This window comes from Conger conger, chromosome 4 (genome assembly GCF_963514075.1).
Source record: "Conger conger chromosome 4, fConCon1.1, whole genome shotgun sequence".
Lineage (NCBI taxonomy): Eukaryota > Metazoa > Chordata > Actinopteri > Anguilliformes > Congridae > Conger > Conger conger.
The window spans coordinates 1,313,899-1,328,898 of record NC_083763.1 but is presented as its reverse complement, the minus strand read 5'-3'; the positions used below and the strand labels follow the sequence as shown (position 1 = coordinate 1,328,898).

General features: G+C 45.4%; 1 protein-coding gene across 1 annotated transcript in view; it reads left to right on the top strand.

Moving 5' to 3' along the window:
* The window catches only part of LOC133125964 (inactive N-acetylated-alpha-linked acidic dipeptidase-like protein 2), a 259,589-nt gene that overhangs the window by 102,821 nt on the left and 141,768 nt on the right, over positions 1 to 15,000 (top strand). Inside the window, exon 4 of the mRNA XM_061237725.1 lies at positions 9,795 to 10,068. Within this exon, the coding sequence (XP_061093709.1) occupies positions 9,795 to 10,068 (274 nt within the window). The remainder of the gene's footprint in view (positions 1 to 9,794; positions 10,069 to 15,000) is intronic.

Here is a 15,000-nt window from a genome sequence, read left to right as displayed (position 1 = left end):
TGTGAGTGTGACAGAGAATTAATTTTGCAAGCTGATTTTCCTGTTGGAGTTTGAGCGGGAAAGTCCTGCCATGTGTTCCTTCTGATTTCACTCATTACTTCTGCTTCTTGGGAGTAGGCTTGTGCAAATTAGCAAATCCAGGTGGTTGGAACAAAATACTTTTCCTTTCTGAACCTGGACTTTACACCTCTGCTATTTGTACTCAGAGGGCATGGCTTAATTGAGTGACAAAGGCATAAACTGAGCTGGCTGCCAGGCATCGTGGGTAGTTGAGTGTTTGAGTGGTTTGTAGTCCAGGGGAGTGGATTTGTGCAGTGCACTGTGGGAAATGATTGAGCGCAGAAGGCTTGGCTGCAGGGCAGGAGTTTGTGTAATCCCTGGATCAGGGGCTGTAACTCCGCACTGCAGTGTTCAGGAGGGGGGCGGGGGGCGGGGCACAGAGGGAAGGTGACCATGCTCGGCTCTGGGTTCAAAGCGAGGCCATTACTGTGTGCGTGTGCGTGTGCGTGTGCGTGTGAGTGAGTGCATGCATATTAGTGTTGCTGTTTGCTTTGATCTTCGATTCTATTCTCCCGGCCACTGCAGATGAACAGGAACTCTAGATTTTTTTTTTTTTTAGATATTTTTTAGGCCTTTATCAGCTTTATTGGACAGTATATAGTATAGAGAGACAGGAAGAATGGGAGCGAGAGAGAGGGGAAGACATGCGACAAATGTCCGACGGTCGGATTCGAACCGCCGCCTTCGCGGCTCACAATGAGCATGCGGTCAGTGCTCTACAGGCTGCGCCACCGAGACACCACAAGGAACTCTGTAGATGAACAGGAACTCTGTACATGAACAGGAACTCTGTAGATGAACAGGAACTCTCAATCTGCTGCCACCAGTTACCCTGGCTCAATCAGCTCATTAGCCATATGCACCATGACCAATTCACTCATAAATTAGACCGCAATAAACTGTCACAAGACAAGAACATTTATCAGCTGCTGTTTAGATCACAGAATGTGGCTAAATATTACAGATCATGTAAATCATTGGGCTAATTAATTAATTTAGAGCAGAAGTTGGTCTGAAATCCAGAACCAGATACAGCCCGCCTTGTCCATCCCTGATGTAGATGAACATCCCTGATGTAGATGAACATCCCTGGTGTAGATGAACATCCCTGATGAACATCCCTGATGTAGATGAACATCCCTGATGTAGATGAACATCCCTGATGTCGATGAACATCCCTGATGTCGATGAACATCCCTGATGTAGATGAACAGGAACTATTTTTTTTAAGTTTCAAGACACTGCATTAGATTGGATGCTGCAGCAAGGAAACCTGCAGTCCAGTCATTTGTAACAGTGAGGTGCAGTTTCACTCATGAAGGTCGTGGAGACGCTGGCTGGGTTCTAATCCCACAGGAGACGCTGGCACTGCATGGGTTCTAATCCCACAGGAGACGCTGGCACTGCATGGGTTCTAATCCCACAGGAGACGCTGGCACTGCATGGGCTCTAATCCCACAGGAGACGCTGGCACTGCATGGGTTCTAATCCCACAGGAGACGCCGGCACTGCATGGGTTCTAATCCCACAGGAGACGCTGGCACTGCATGGGTTCTAATCCCACAGGAGACGCTGGCACTGCATGGGTTCTAATCCCACAGGAGACGCTGGCACTGCATGGGTTCTAATCCCACAGGAGACGCTGGCACTGCATGGGTTCTAATCCCACAGGAGACGCTGGCACTGCATGGGTTCTAATCCCACAGGAGACGCTGGCACTGCATGGGTTCTAATCCCACAGGAGACGCTGGCACTGCATGGGTTCTAATCCCACAGGAGACACTGGCACTGCATGGGTTCTAATCCCACAGGAGATGCTGGCACTGCATGGGTTCTAATCCCACAGGAGATGCTGGCACTGCATGGGTTCTAATCCCACAGGAGACGCTGGCACTGCCGTGTTCAACAGATGGTTACAGCTCTTCCTCGCTTAGCTTCCAATCAGAACTAATATCATTCTGCACATATTATTAGGACTGTAGTCCATATTAATATTGTTATTATGCAAAGTGTGGTTTAATTGCTTGGTGCTTCTTTGCTCAACAATATCAATAATTTCTGTAATCTATGAAGTTAAAAAAAGGTCACACAACAATATCCAATGTAATTTGTGAAAGTGTTTGCTCTGTAGCCAAAATGTTAGTCTTCTGTAAAAGTTAATTACCAACTGCAGGCTAATGGAATGATCGAGTGACATTTACCACCTCTATTGTGCACATGTTCATTTCAGCGATGTGCACACAGTGTTTTACCCACAGACCCCATTCTGCGTGATCTCAGGAGTTGTTTGACCTTTGAAGTTTTCGCGACTGTTAGCCGAGTGAAGTCTGCTAATTCCCCCTCGCTCCTGGAGGTAGTCTCGGCTCGATGCTCAGTCCCTCGTTTTTGGCGGCATGTCAGATATGAGCGGGTCTGAACATCGTTTAGCATTACCCACAGTGCATCTCTTCCCCTGCGCAGAAATCCTCCTCGGGTTCGACTGTAAGCACCGTCCTCCTTTTATCTGACTTCACCTGAGTTCAGCTGGAGTTCAGCCGGAGTTCAGCCGGAGTTCAGTCGGAGTTCAGCCCGAGTTCAGCCCGAGTTCACCCGAGTTCACCCGAGTTCAGCCGGAGTTCAGCCGGAGTTCACAGTGAACAGTCTGAGCGAGGTCTTCACCAGGGCCACACTCAACCCCAACGAACATAGCAAACGGTGCTTTAAACAGAAATGGTGATTTGAACAGAAATGGTGATTTAAATAGAAACGGTTATTCTTTAAACAGAAATGGTGATTTAAATAGAAACGGTTATTCTTTAAACAGAAACGGTTATTATTTAAACAGAAATGCTGATTTAAACAGAAACGGTTATTATTTAAACAGAAACGGTTATTATTTAAACTGAAATGGTGATTTAAACAGAAAGGGTTATTATTTAAACAGGCCTACGTCAGCCTGATACCGATTTGGGCTACACCCGTGACACACACAGCAGACGGGCGCTAACGCGCCTCAGAGCCTGCTGCACACCGTCACACACCGTTGGGAGGAAGCGTGTCGTTTAGCGTGGAAACTGCTGCTAAACGTTTTCCGATTGAACATGCCCCCGTACACGCCTGTTCCAGCTATGACGCACTGTAAACGGCCTCTCCTAATGAGGCCGTCATTAACAGTCCAGCGATTTATCTGATTCCTCGTGCTACGTGTTTACCGTGCCCTCCTGAATTAGCGCCGCCCGGGATTAAAATGAGCAAATAACGGCTGCATAACGTAAACAGCGCAGGTAATGAGCTCCACTGTGAGCCCTGAAAGAAACGGGAGAATTAAACGGTAATTGGAAGCAGGTGTTCTGATCAGATGAGACCAGGAATGAGCTTTTTGGCCACATGCCCCGGTGGGCCTGGCAGGGAGAGAGGGACCGTCAGCTGACAGGGATATCGCACCATGGGTGAGATACTATTATGTCATTAGCCTTTATTTATTCAGGTAAATGGAGATCTCATTTTCAAGAGAGACCTGATTCACAAAGAATAAAATAAAAAAAATAAAAAATCCACTCTGGATTTAGCAATCACTGCATGAGCCAATCACACACACACACAGATCATACAGTGATCTAAACATACACACACACACACACACACACACACACACACAGATCATACAGTGATCTAAACACACACACACACACACACACACTCACACACACACTCACACACACACATATACACACACACACATATCATACAGTGATCTAAACACACGCACACACTCACACGCACGCACGCACGCACGCACGCACGCACACATCACTGCATGAACACGCACGCACGCACGCACGCACGCACGCACGCACGCACACACACGCACACACACACACACACACACACACACTCACACACACACACACACACACGCACACATATACACACACACACACACACACGCACACATATACACACACACACACACACACACACGCACATCACTGCATGAACTCGCACACACACACACACACACACGCACATCACTGCATGAACTCGCACACACACACACACACACACACACACACACACACACACACACACACACACATCACTGCATGAACTCGCACACGCACACATATACACACACACACACACACACACACACTCACACACATCACTGCACGAACTCGCACACAGAGCTAACTGTGATCAAAACAGCAATATCACTCTATACCTCCCACTTTCCCTCTACACGCCTGTACATCAATCTGCCACACTGCCAAACCACTGCTCCATTATTCAGTGAAATACTTATAATCTGTCATAACAGGAAGTCTGCAGAACAAAATGAAGCTTTTTGATAACCTGTCACCCCCTTTGAAAAAGGTTATTGTGTGTGTCTGTGAGTGATTATGTGGGTGTGTCACAGTGTCCCTGAGCAAGGCACCTAACCACCAAATGCTCCTGACGAGCTGATTGGTGCGAAATTTCACATTTCATACCATGTGTAGGATAGCTGGTAAACATGCTTCTGGATTCAGGGGTGAGGTGTAAATGCAGGTTTGACCCAGGTGTCTGTACTGGGCCTCCCTCAGTCAGAATCGCTCTGCGGTTCTGTGGTGAAGCAGACCAGGTCCCCTCCAGAGAAAAGGCTTGAGAACTGGAGGCAGATATCGATCCACTGCTGCCTCATAACTGACATGGACTCTGTTTAATCTCTCTGATGCTTGGTGCCCCCGTGGTCTTTCAAACTGTCACAGGACAAATATGAGCATGATAGAAAAATATGTTTATTTAAATTGATTTTGTAATGTCAGTGGATTGTCTCAAAGGCAAACCCTCTATTTATATTTATTGGTTTGTAAGAAATTGTCATTGTGGCCAGACCTGTTAATTCTGCATATTACTGACAATTTAAGAATATGTTGGAAAAATTATATCAGACCGGATGATCATGTGCTTTGATTCTTAAAATGTTTTGGTGAAAATACACAGCAGAGTTTTATTGGTATCGTATTTGAAACCGATTCTGATTGTGATGATTTTTCTCTCGATTCTGTATGGAATTGATAAGTAGTCATCAGCAGGTTAATGGAGGTTTAGGCTGAATATAAGAAGGTAAAGCTCTCTCTCTGTCCTGTTATCAGGCCGTAGACAGAGAGACCTCAGGAGGGTTCACAGACAGGAGCTCTCTCTCCTCTGAAAGACAGCGTTTCCCACCCTGCTGATATCACCCGTAACCACACACCCCCCCCCCCCCGGGGTTTAAAAATACCACCCTCCTCACCCCCCACACACCCTGGTGACCAACTGCATTGTAACACAGCTGTCAATCACTGTCACTCAGCGGTGCGTCAGAAAGGGTTTGTTTCACCCTGTGGTGGCACACACACCCTAACCGGAACACGGCCATCTCATCACTCTTCAACATAGGAGGAGTGACCATGAAGTGACCGTTATTACTGTGCATTGCTTTGGATAAAAGCGTCTGCCAGATACATTTACTGTAACGTATTAAATGTCACTAATTCAGAAGCAGAAGCACAGGAATTGTGACTGTGCTGTGTGACTCAGGTGATGTTGTGTGTTGGTGGTGGTTGAGTTCTCTCCTCATCGCAGACCGCTGTGTGGAAGTTGTAGCATAGCATCTATATTAGCATAGCGTCTATATTAGCGTAGCGTCTATATTAGCACAGCGTCTATATTAGCGTAGCGTCTATATTAGCACAGCGTCTATATTAGCGTAGCGTGTATATTAGCGTAGCGTCTATATTAGCGTAGCGTCTATATTAGCACAGCGTCTATATTAGCATAGCGTCTATATTAGCACAGCATCTATATTAGCGTAGCGTCTATATTAGCGTAGCGTCTATATTAGCACAGCGTCTATATTAGCGTAGCGTCTATATTAGCACAGCGTCTATATTAGCGTAGCGTGTATATTAGCGTAGCGTCTATATTAGCGTAGCGTCTATATTAGCACAGCGTCTATATTAGCGTAGCGTCTATATTAGCGTAGCGTCTATATTAGCGTAGCGTCTGTATTAGCGTAGCGTCTATATTAGTGTAGTGTCTATATTAGCGTAGCATCTGTATTAGCCTTTGCGGCAGATGGCAGATGGAGTTTGTTTGTTGTGATCTCGGAATCCGCCAGAGGTTTTCCGTGAGAGAGGAAGTGTGCGGCGGGAACGCTGTGGCGCAGGAGCGGAGTCTGCAGCGCTCCGAGCCCTGGAGTCACTCGGAACGCCGCTCGGAACGCCGGTGTCGAGGCCGCGTGCAGAACAACAACGGTTACACACTCTACCCCCCCCGTCACCACGGTTACCCAGCGCCACCGTGCCCAGGGGTGTGTGTGTGTGTGTGTGTGTGTGTGTGTGTGTGTGTGTGTGTGTGTGTGAGTGAGTGTGAGTGAGTGTGAGTGAGTGTGAGTGTGAGTGTGAGTGTGAGTGAGTGTGAGTGTGAGTGTGAGTGTGAGTGTGAGTGTGAGTGTGAGTGTGAGTGTGAGTGTGAGTGTGTGGGGGGAGGGGGGTTTATAGCTCAGGCCCTGACTGTGACAGGTGGACTAATGCACTAAGCCCACCTGTGCTTACTCACATGGGCCCCTCTTCAGATAGAGATGCATGGCTGTTTGAATGATTTTTAATGGCTCTGTTCTGAGTGTGTGTGTGTGTGTGTGTGTGTGCGCGTGTGCGTGCATGTGTGCGTGTATGAGTGTGTATAGTTGTATAGTGTGTGTGTGTCTGTATGTGTGTAAGATCTCCCTCTCGGAGGGCTCTGCATGCTGGAGTGTCCTGGTGTGTGTGTGTGTGCGTGCGTGCGTGCGTGCGTGTGTGCGTGTGTGCGTGTGTGCGTGCGTGCGTGCGTGCGTGTGAGTGTGTGGGTGTGTAAGTGTTCCCTGGCCCTGTCGGTCAGGACACCCATCTGGTTAATGCTTCCGTCCGAATCCCCAAACAAGCCGTTTGGCACAGAATGCAGAGAGAGGGAGGGGGTTGTGAGATTATTCTCTGTTCAATGGCTTGTTTTCTAGTTTACGCCAAGCAGCCAGACCCTGGCAGTTCTCTAGCTATGTCATAAAGTCAATGTGTCTTGTATAATGGGTGAGGAACTGGCCTTGTAACTCAGAGCTGGCTGGTCTGATTCCCAGGTAGCACACTGCCACCCTTGTGTACGGTGCTTTATCTGCATACTGCAGTATACTGTCTGATAGGGCTTTATTTTACAGCCAGTTAATGCCTAAGTGTGGTGCTTGTGTAATTATCAGGTTTAATTTCAGTGGGAAGCATTATGAAAAATCAGTGAATACTGTATGTAAGTAATATGTAAAAATGTTCTTTCCTTTGATAATACTTCCCTCAGAAATCAAAACAGTTACCTAATAAGTACCTGCAAGTATTATGTAATTAATGGGCTGTTAAATAAAGCGTCACCAATGGATACTATATAAAAATGTATGCATAAGCTGTTGCTCTGGATACAGCTGATATCTGCTTTTTCACACCGCAGTTTGATGCTGTTGTACACGGTTTCAGCTTCCTGATTTCCAGATTTACCGAGAAAATCAGTCTAGGAGCATAACTAGGAGCATCTTGGACGTTTATGTACAGTACCCTCTGTCAGTATCCCCTGTAGAATACACTGAGCCCTCCATTACATGAGACACATTGAAAAGATTTTTCAGAAGGAAATGTGAGTAGAGTATTATGTATTATCTTATATTACAATGTTATCTTCTGCACAAAGGACGGTTATAGTTGCACATTTAAGGTTTCATCTTTCATGTGGAAAATAAGAACATTTGTACATTTCGGATTTGATGTTTGTTTTTGTGTCATCTGAGGTGTTTTTGCTTTGTATAAAATTTTCACTTGAAAATAATTTTTTAAGTGAAAGCATTTCACAGTTTTGAAAGTTAAAAGGCATTTTCCTCTGATTTTATGAGGATCGGGAGTTTTTAAACTCATGGTTTTGTGAAGACTGTGTGTTTTCGTAACTGGGCACTTGTTGTGTTTATGTATTTGTTTTTGTGGGGACTGGATGTGTTTTTATGTCTGGTTTTGTGGAAACTGTGTTTTTATATGGCTGGATTTTGAGGACCGGTTGTATTTATATCACTGGTTGTGTCAGGTCTGGGTGTGTTTTTATCTCTGGTTTTCTGAGGGCTGAGTGTTTTTATATCTCTGGTTTTGTGAAGACTGGCTGTTTTAAACCTCCACTGGTTTTGTGAGGACTGGGTGTTTTAAACCTTCACTGGTTTTGTGTAGACTGGGTGTTTTAAACCTCCACTGGTTTTGTGAGGACTGGCTGTTTTAAACCTTCACTGGTTTTGTGAAGACTGGGTGTTTTTCTTTTTTTTTTTTTTTCTATCTGTGGCTTTGTGAGGACTGGCTGTTTTAAACCTCCACTGGTTTTGTGAAGACTGGATGTTTTAAACCTCCACTGGTTTTGTGAGGACTGGCTGTTTTAAACCTTCACTGGTTTTGTGAAGACTGGCTGTTTTAAACCTTCACTGGTTTTGTGAGGACTGGCTGTTTTAAACCTTCACTGGTTTTGTGAGGACTGGCTGTTTTAAACCTTCACTGGTTTTGTGAGGACTGGGTGTTTTTATATTTTTTCTATCTGTGGCTTTGTGAGGACTGGTTGTTTCTATCTGTGGCTTTGTGAGGACTGGCTGTTTCTATCTGTGGCTTTGTGAGGACGGTCGGTGTGTTATCAGCCGGTCTGTGGGATCAGTGGAGCGGAGCGGTGTGGGATTGTTCTGGAAGCTGTGAGGGTCTGGAGACAGAGACAGAGACAGAGACAGCGCTGTCTCCCTGCTCGTCTGTCACTGTCTGTCCGCCCCCCAGGAAAAGCCCTGGCAGATGAAGAGATGGCAGTTCCTGAGAGAGGAGAAAATCACCTCTCCATTCTTCTCCTCTATCTCTTTTTTTCCGTTTGATAAAAAGGGCTCTATATTCAGTCTCTACTGGGTAGTTATGCACACATATGCCCCCCCCCCCCCCCCCCACTGATCCTACCAGCATTGTCCTCAGGTGTATAGGGCAGTTCTCAGGTGCGTCACTTTGTGTGATATTTCTTTATTTTCCTCAGATTATAACCTCTGTAGTGTGCTGTAAGACTCCTGTATTATCTGATTATTTTCTACAGTACTGTGTCATGTTCGCTACCACAGAAATCTCGGAAAGAGGAAACAGCAGAAGATGTACAAGAGAACGGCAGATCTGGGGCTATCAAAACACACTAAATCCTGGAGTACTCTCAGGTCTTGATGTTCAGCGTTTGGTAGTCTGGCACAGCCCAATGGGGACTTTCTTATGCTTTCAGGTCTTTTTTTTTTATTTCTCCAAACCGGAGTGTTTTGGCAGTGAAGATGTGTTTTCAGTGATCAGTGTGTGTAGGAACATGAACACTCTGTCTGAAAGAGAGGCCTTCCTCTCCCTGCTTCATCCTGCTCCAGATATCTACACCTACACCTGTGTTACTGCAGTGATAAATATTTGGTGGAACTTTAGAACAAGGTTACATGAATTGGCATTTGTTAACATTAACTAACTGAGAAGTTAATCTGGGCAACTTTAATTCATTTTAACAACCTCATTAGTTAATGCCAATTGAATGCCAAATGAAAAAAATAGTATTTGTAAATGGTGAACTAATTAGAAGTTTGTCCGATGGTTGCCTAAAGTATAAATGCGTACATTTGTTGAAACTTTATTAGTTGTAGTTTTTCCCGCCCTGATCTCCATGCCATTCTGCCTCCTACCCTGCAGGGATCTGAGTGCTGTTTCGCGGGAAGACGGGGGGTTGTCCCAGGCCAAGTTCCTCCTCCACCATTGGACCGAGCTGGGGCTGACGGATGTTCAGCTGACCAATTACAGCGTTCTCCTCAGTGAGGCTGGCTCCTCCCCCAGCACCATCACTGACCGGGCCAGCAGGAAGTGCTTTCTGCCGAACAGGAAGCCGTGTGATGCGGGGACCCGTAGCCCCGCCTCCGAGGATCAGCTGTCCTCTTTCGCTGCCTACTCTGCTGTGGGCTCACTGGAGGTACAGCACTGAGCACCTAATCACCACTGAGTTTTACTGTATCCACCAGCACTGAGCACCTAATCACCACTGAGTTTTACTGTATCCACCAGCACTGAGCACCTAATCACCACTGAGTTTTACTATATCCACCAGCACTGAGCACCTAATGACCACTGAGTTTTACTATATCTACCAGCACTGAGCACCTAATCACCACTGAGTTTTACTATATCCACCAGCACTGAGCACCTAATCACCACTGAGTTTTACTGTATCCACCAGCACTGAGCACCTAATCACCACTGAGTTTTACTATGTCCACCAGCACTGAGCAGCTAATCACTACTGAGTTTTACTATATCTACCAGCACTGAGCACCTAATCACCACTGAGTTTTACTGTATCCACCAGCACTGAGCACCTAATAACCACTGAGTTTTACTATGTCCACCAGCACTGAGCACCTAATCACCACTGAGTTTTACTATGTCCACCAGCACTGTGCGTCTAATAACCACTGAGTTTTACTGTATCCACCAGCACTGAGCACCTAATCACCACTGAGTTTTACTATATCTACCAGCACTGAGCACCTAATCACCACTGAGTTTTACTATATTTACCAGCACTGAGCACCTAATCACCACTGAGTTTTACTGTATCCACCAGCACTGAGCACCTAATCACCACTGAGTTTTACTATGTCCACCAGCACTGAGCACCTAATCACCACTGAGTTTTACTATGTCCACCAGCACTGAGCACCTAATCACCACTGAGTTTTACTATATCTACCAGCACTGAGCACCTAATCACCACTGAGTTTTACTATATCTACCAGTACTGAGCGTCTAATCACCACTGAGTTTTACTATGTCCACCAGCACTGAGCACCTAATCACCACTGAGTTTTACTATATCTACCAGCACTGAGCGTCTAATAACCACTGAGTTTTACTATGTCCACCAGCACTGAGCACCTAATCACCACTGAGTTTTACTATATCCACCAGCACTGAGCACCTAATCACCACTGAGTTTTACTATGTCCACCAGCACTGAGCACCTAATCACCACTGAGTTTTACTATATCTACCAGCACTGAGCACCTAATCACCACTGAGTTTTACTATATCTACCAGTACTGAGCACCTAATCACCACTGAGTTTTACTGTATCCACCAGCACTGAGCACCTAATCACCACTGAGTTTTACTGTATCCACCAGCACTGAGCACCTAATCACCACTGAGTTTTACTGTATCCACCAGCACTGAGCACCTAATCATCACTGAGTTTTACTGTATCCACCAGCACTGAGCACCTAATCACCACTGAGTTTTACTATATCCACCAGCACTGAGCACCTAATCACCACTGAGTTTTACTATATCTACCAGCACTGAGCACCTAATCACCACTGAGTTTTACTATATCTACCAGTACTGAGCACCTAATCACCACTGAGTTTTACTGTATCCACCAGCACTGAGCACCTAATCACCACTGAGTTTTACTGTATCCACCAGCACTGAGCACCTAATCATCACTGAGTTTTACTGTATCCACCAGCACTGAGCACCTAATCACCACTGAGTTTTACTATATCTACCAGCACTGAGCACCTAATCACCACTGAGTTTTACTATATCCACCAGCACTGAGCACCTAATCACCACTGAGTTTTACTATATCTACCAGCACTGAGCACCTAATCACCACTGCGTTTTACTATATCCACCAGCACTGAGCATCTAATCACCACTGAGTTTTACTATGTCCACCAGCACTGAGCACCTAATCACTACTGAGTTTTACTATATCTACCAGCACTGAGCACCTAATCACCACTGAGTTTTACTGTATCCACCAGCACTGAGCACCTAATAACCACTGAGTTTTACTATGTCCACCAGCACTGAGCACCTAATCACCACTGAGTTTTACTATGTCCACCAGCACTGTGCGTCTAATAACCACTGAGTTTTACTGTATCCACCAGCACTGAGCACCTAATCACCACTGAGTTTTACTATATCTACCAGCACTGAGCACCTAATCACCACTGAGTTTTACTATATTTACCAGCACTGAGCACCTAATCACCACTGAGTTTTACTATGTCCACCAGCACTGAGCACCTAATCACTACTGAGTTTTACTATATCTACCAGCACTGAGCACCTAATCACCACTGAGTTTTACTGTATCCACCAGCACTGAGCACCTAATAACCACTGAGTTTTACTATGTCCACCAGCACTGAGCACCTAATCACCACTGAGTTTTACTATGTCCACCAGCACTGAGCACCTAATCACCACTGAGTTTTACTATATCTACCAGCACTGAGCGTCTAATAACCACTGAGTTTTACTATGTCCACCAGCACTGAGCACCTAATCACCACTGAGTTTTACTATATCCACCAGCACTGAGCACCTAATCACCACTGAGTTTTACTATGTCCACCAGCACTGAGCACCTAATCACCACTGAGTTTTACTATATCTACCAGCACTGAGCACCTAATCACCACTGAGTTTTACTATATCTACCAGTACTGAGCGTCTAATAACCACTGAGTTTTACTATGTCCACCAGCACTGAGCACCTAATCACCACTGAGTTTTACTATATCTACCAGCACTGAGCGTCTAATAACCACTGAGTTTTACTATGTCCACCAGCACTGACAATCTGCTAACTGCCACTCCATTGTCACCAGTCATTACCGCTAAAACTGATTATCTCCTCATCGCTACATCCATTATCGCTAAACCATTTACCATATTTTAATCACTGCATTCTTCACTGCTAAAACGGATTATCACCTAATCATTACATTCATTATCACTAGAACACATATTCTAATCTTTACATTCATTATCACCAGAACACATCTCCTAATCACTACATTCATTATCACCAGAACACATCTCCTAATCACTACATTCCTTATCACCAGAACACATCTTCTAATCTTTACATTCATTATCACTAAAACTTTGATCGTCTCCTAATCTGTACATTCATTATGGCCAAAACTGACTGTGTCCTAAACGAGACTTAATTACTGGCAGTTCTCATCTGCAGTCCTCCTGTAGGACTCCGGGCGTTGGGAGAGCTTTGTGTTCTGAGGGAATTAACAGTCACCGAATCTGCTTCCCTCTCTGCGGGGCTAATGTGAGCTTTTATCCGCCATTACAGCCCTCTGTAGCGTAATGAACCCATCCCGTTCTGCGCTCTCCAGGTTGTGCTTTAATTCCCGCGGGAATCCGGGGCCGGCGCGCTGCAATTATGCCTCCTCACAGCGAGTTTGTGTTCCCTGCGCGGGGAAAAGGAGACTAAATTACTCTCTGATCTGAGCGTGTACGTAGCTGCTGGTCCCAGTTAGCCTCTGAATTCACGCGTGATGAGTCGTTCTGCCCGTCTGCAGCAGCCCGGCGCCTCTCGGAGTGCGCTAAAACGTTCCCGCGCGTCTCCGCCCTCGCGGGAGATGAACCCCGCTGGCACGTCCCCGTTTACCTGTCCACCTGTCCGTCGCCGTGGCGATGGGATCAGTGAGCTCACCACATTAACCTGCCCTCTCTCGCCCCGGCACTGAGGATGAGGAGTGTGTAACATTCACCCGCAGGAAACCATGGGCTTGGAGCACACGCTGGCTTTGTGAAATATACAGGTATTAAAACCTCCTCTCTACAGACAGAGGTGCCCTTCCCCGCCCTAACAATAGGCCAGTGTTACTCTGCATAGCCATGCCTCTGCAGTGTGCAGAGCTGGGTTCTGTTCTCTACTACAGATACCGCTCTACAAGCAGGTTTTACTGTGGAATTTTATCACATTCTGAAAGTTATGTAAATGCTGTATTTATTTACCTGATTTATTATGTTCATGCATTATGTGTGTGGGTAATTTCTGTTTAAAAAAAAAAAAATGTAAAAAACAGATTATGAGACTGTATAAATGGGATATCTCCAGAGTGGATTTTATGTTTGCAAATGTGTTTACAATGGGCTGAGCTCTGCTGCTTAACTTTATGTCAATTAGACGGTGTAATTATGAGAGTATCTTTAATGCATGAGCGGCAGTGGGGCTGTCCAAACACGGATCGGTCAGTTAAATGAATCTTGTCCATTTAAGAACATTAAAAAGGGATTAAATTATTGAACTATAAAAAATAAAAATAAATAGCAGGGTTCAGAATGGCCATGGTATTTAAAAGAAACTGAGCAACAAAAACCAGAATTAAAAAGTTTTTTGTAATAAACAACTAAGGAAAAGAAAGGCTATGATATTTAAACCTGTTGAGTTCAATTAAAGGTTTTTTACATTTTCAAATTGCTATTGGTCATTTGTAGAAAATGTAAAGCTCCATAGTAATTCTAAAAAGCGACCCGCTAATTTAAACTGTGACCCATCAGATTTCTGCCTCAAGTGCAGAAACAGCATTGAAAAGAAATGTTATCCTTTTCTGTTGAAACCTGTATGCATGTGGATTAATAAGCACATAAAATTTGAGTCTTTAATTTAAATGCTTTGGTAAAAAGCTCTTACTGTCGGGGGCCCCGGTCTGGAGTCTGGCCAGAGCCATGTGCTCGGAGGAATGAGGGAGAGATGGAGACACGAAGAAGAACTCCTGATAGCATTATCGTTAGCGTTAGCTCCCTTTAAAAAGGCCTGCGCTCCAGATAGCGTTAGCATTAGCTCCCTTTAAAAAGGCCTGCGCTCCAGATAGCGTTAGCGTTAGCTCCCTTTAAAAAGGCCTGCGCTCCAGATAGCGTTAGCGTTAGCTCCCTTTAAAAAGGCCTGCGCTCCAGATAGCGTTAGCATTAGCTTCCCTTTAAAAAGGCCTGCGCTCCAGATAGCGTTAGCTCCCTTTAAAAAGGCCTGCGCTCCAGATAGCGTTAGCATTAGCTCCCTTTAAAAAGGCCTGCGCTCCAGATAGCG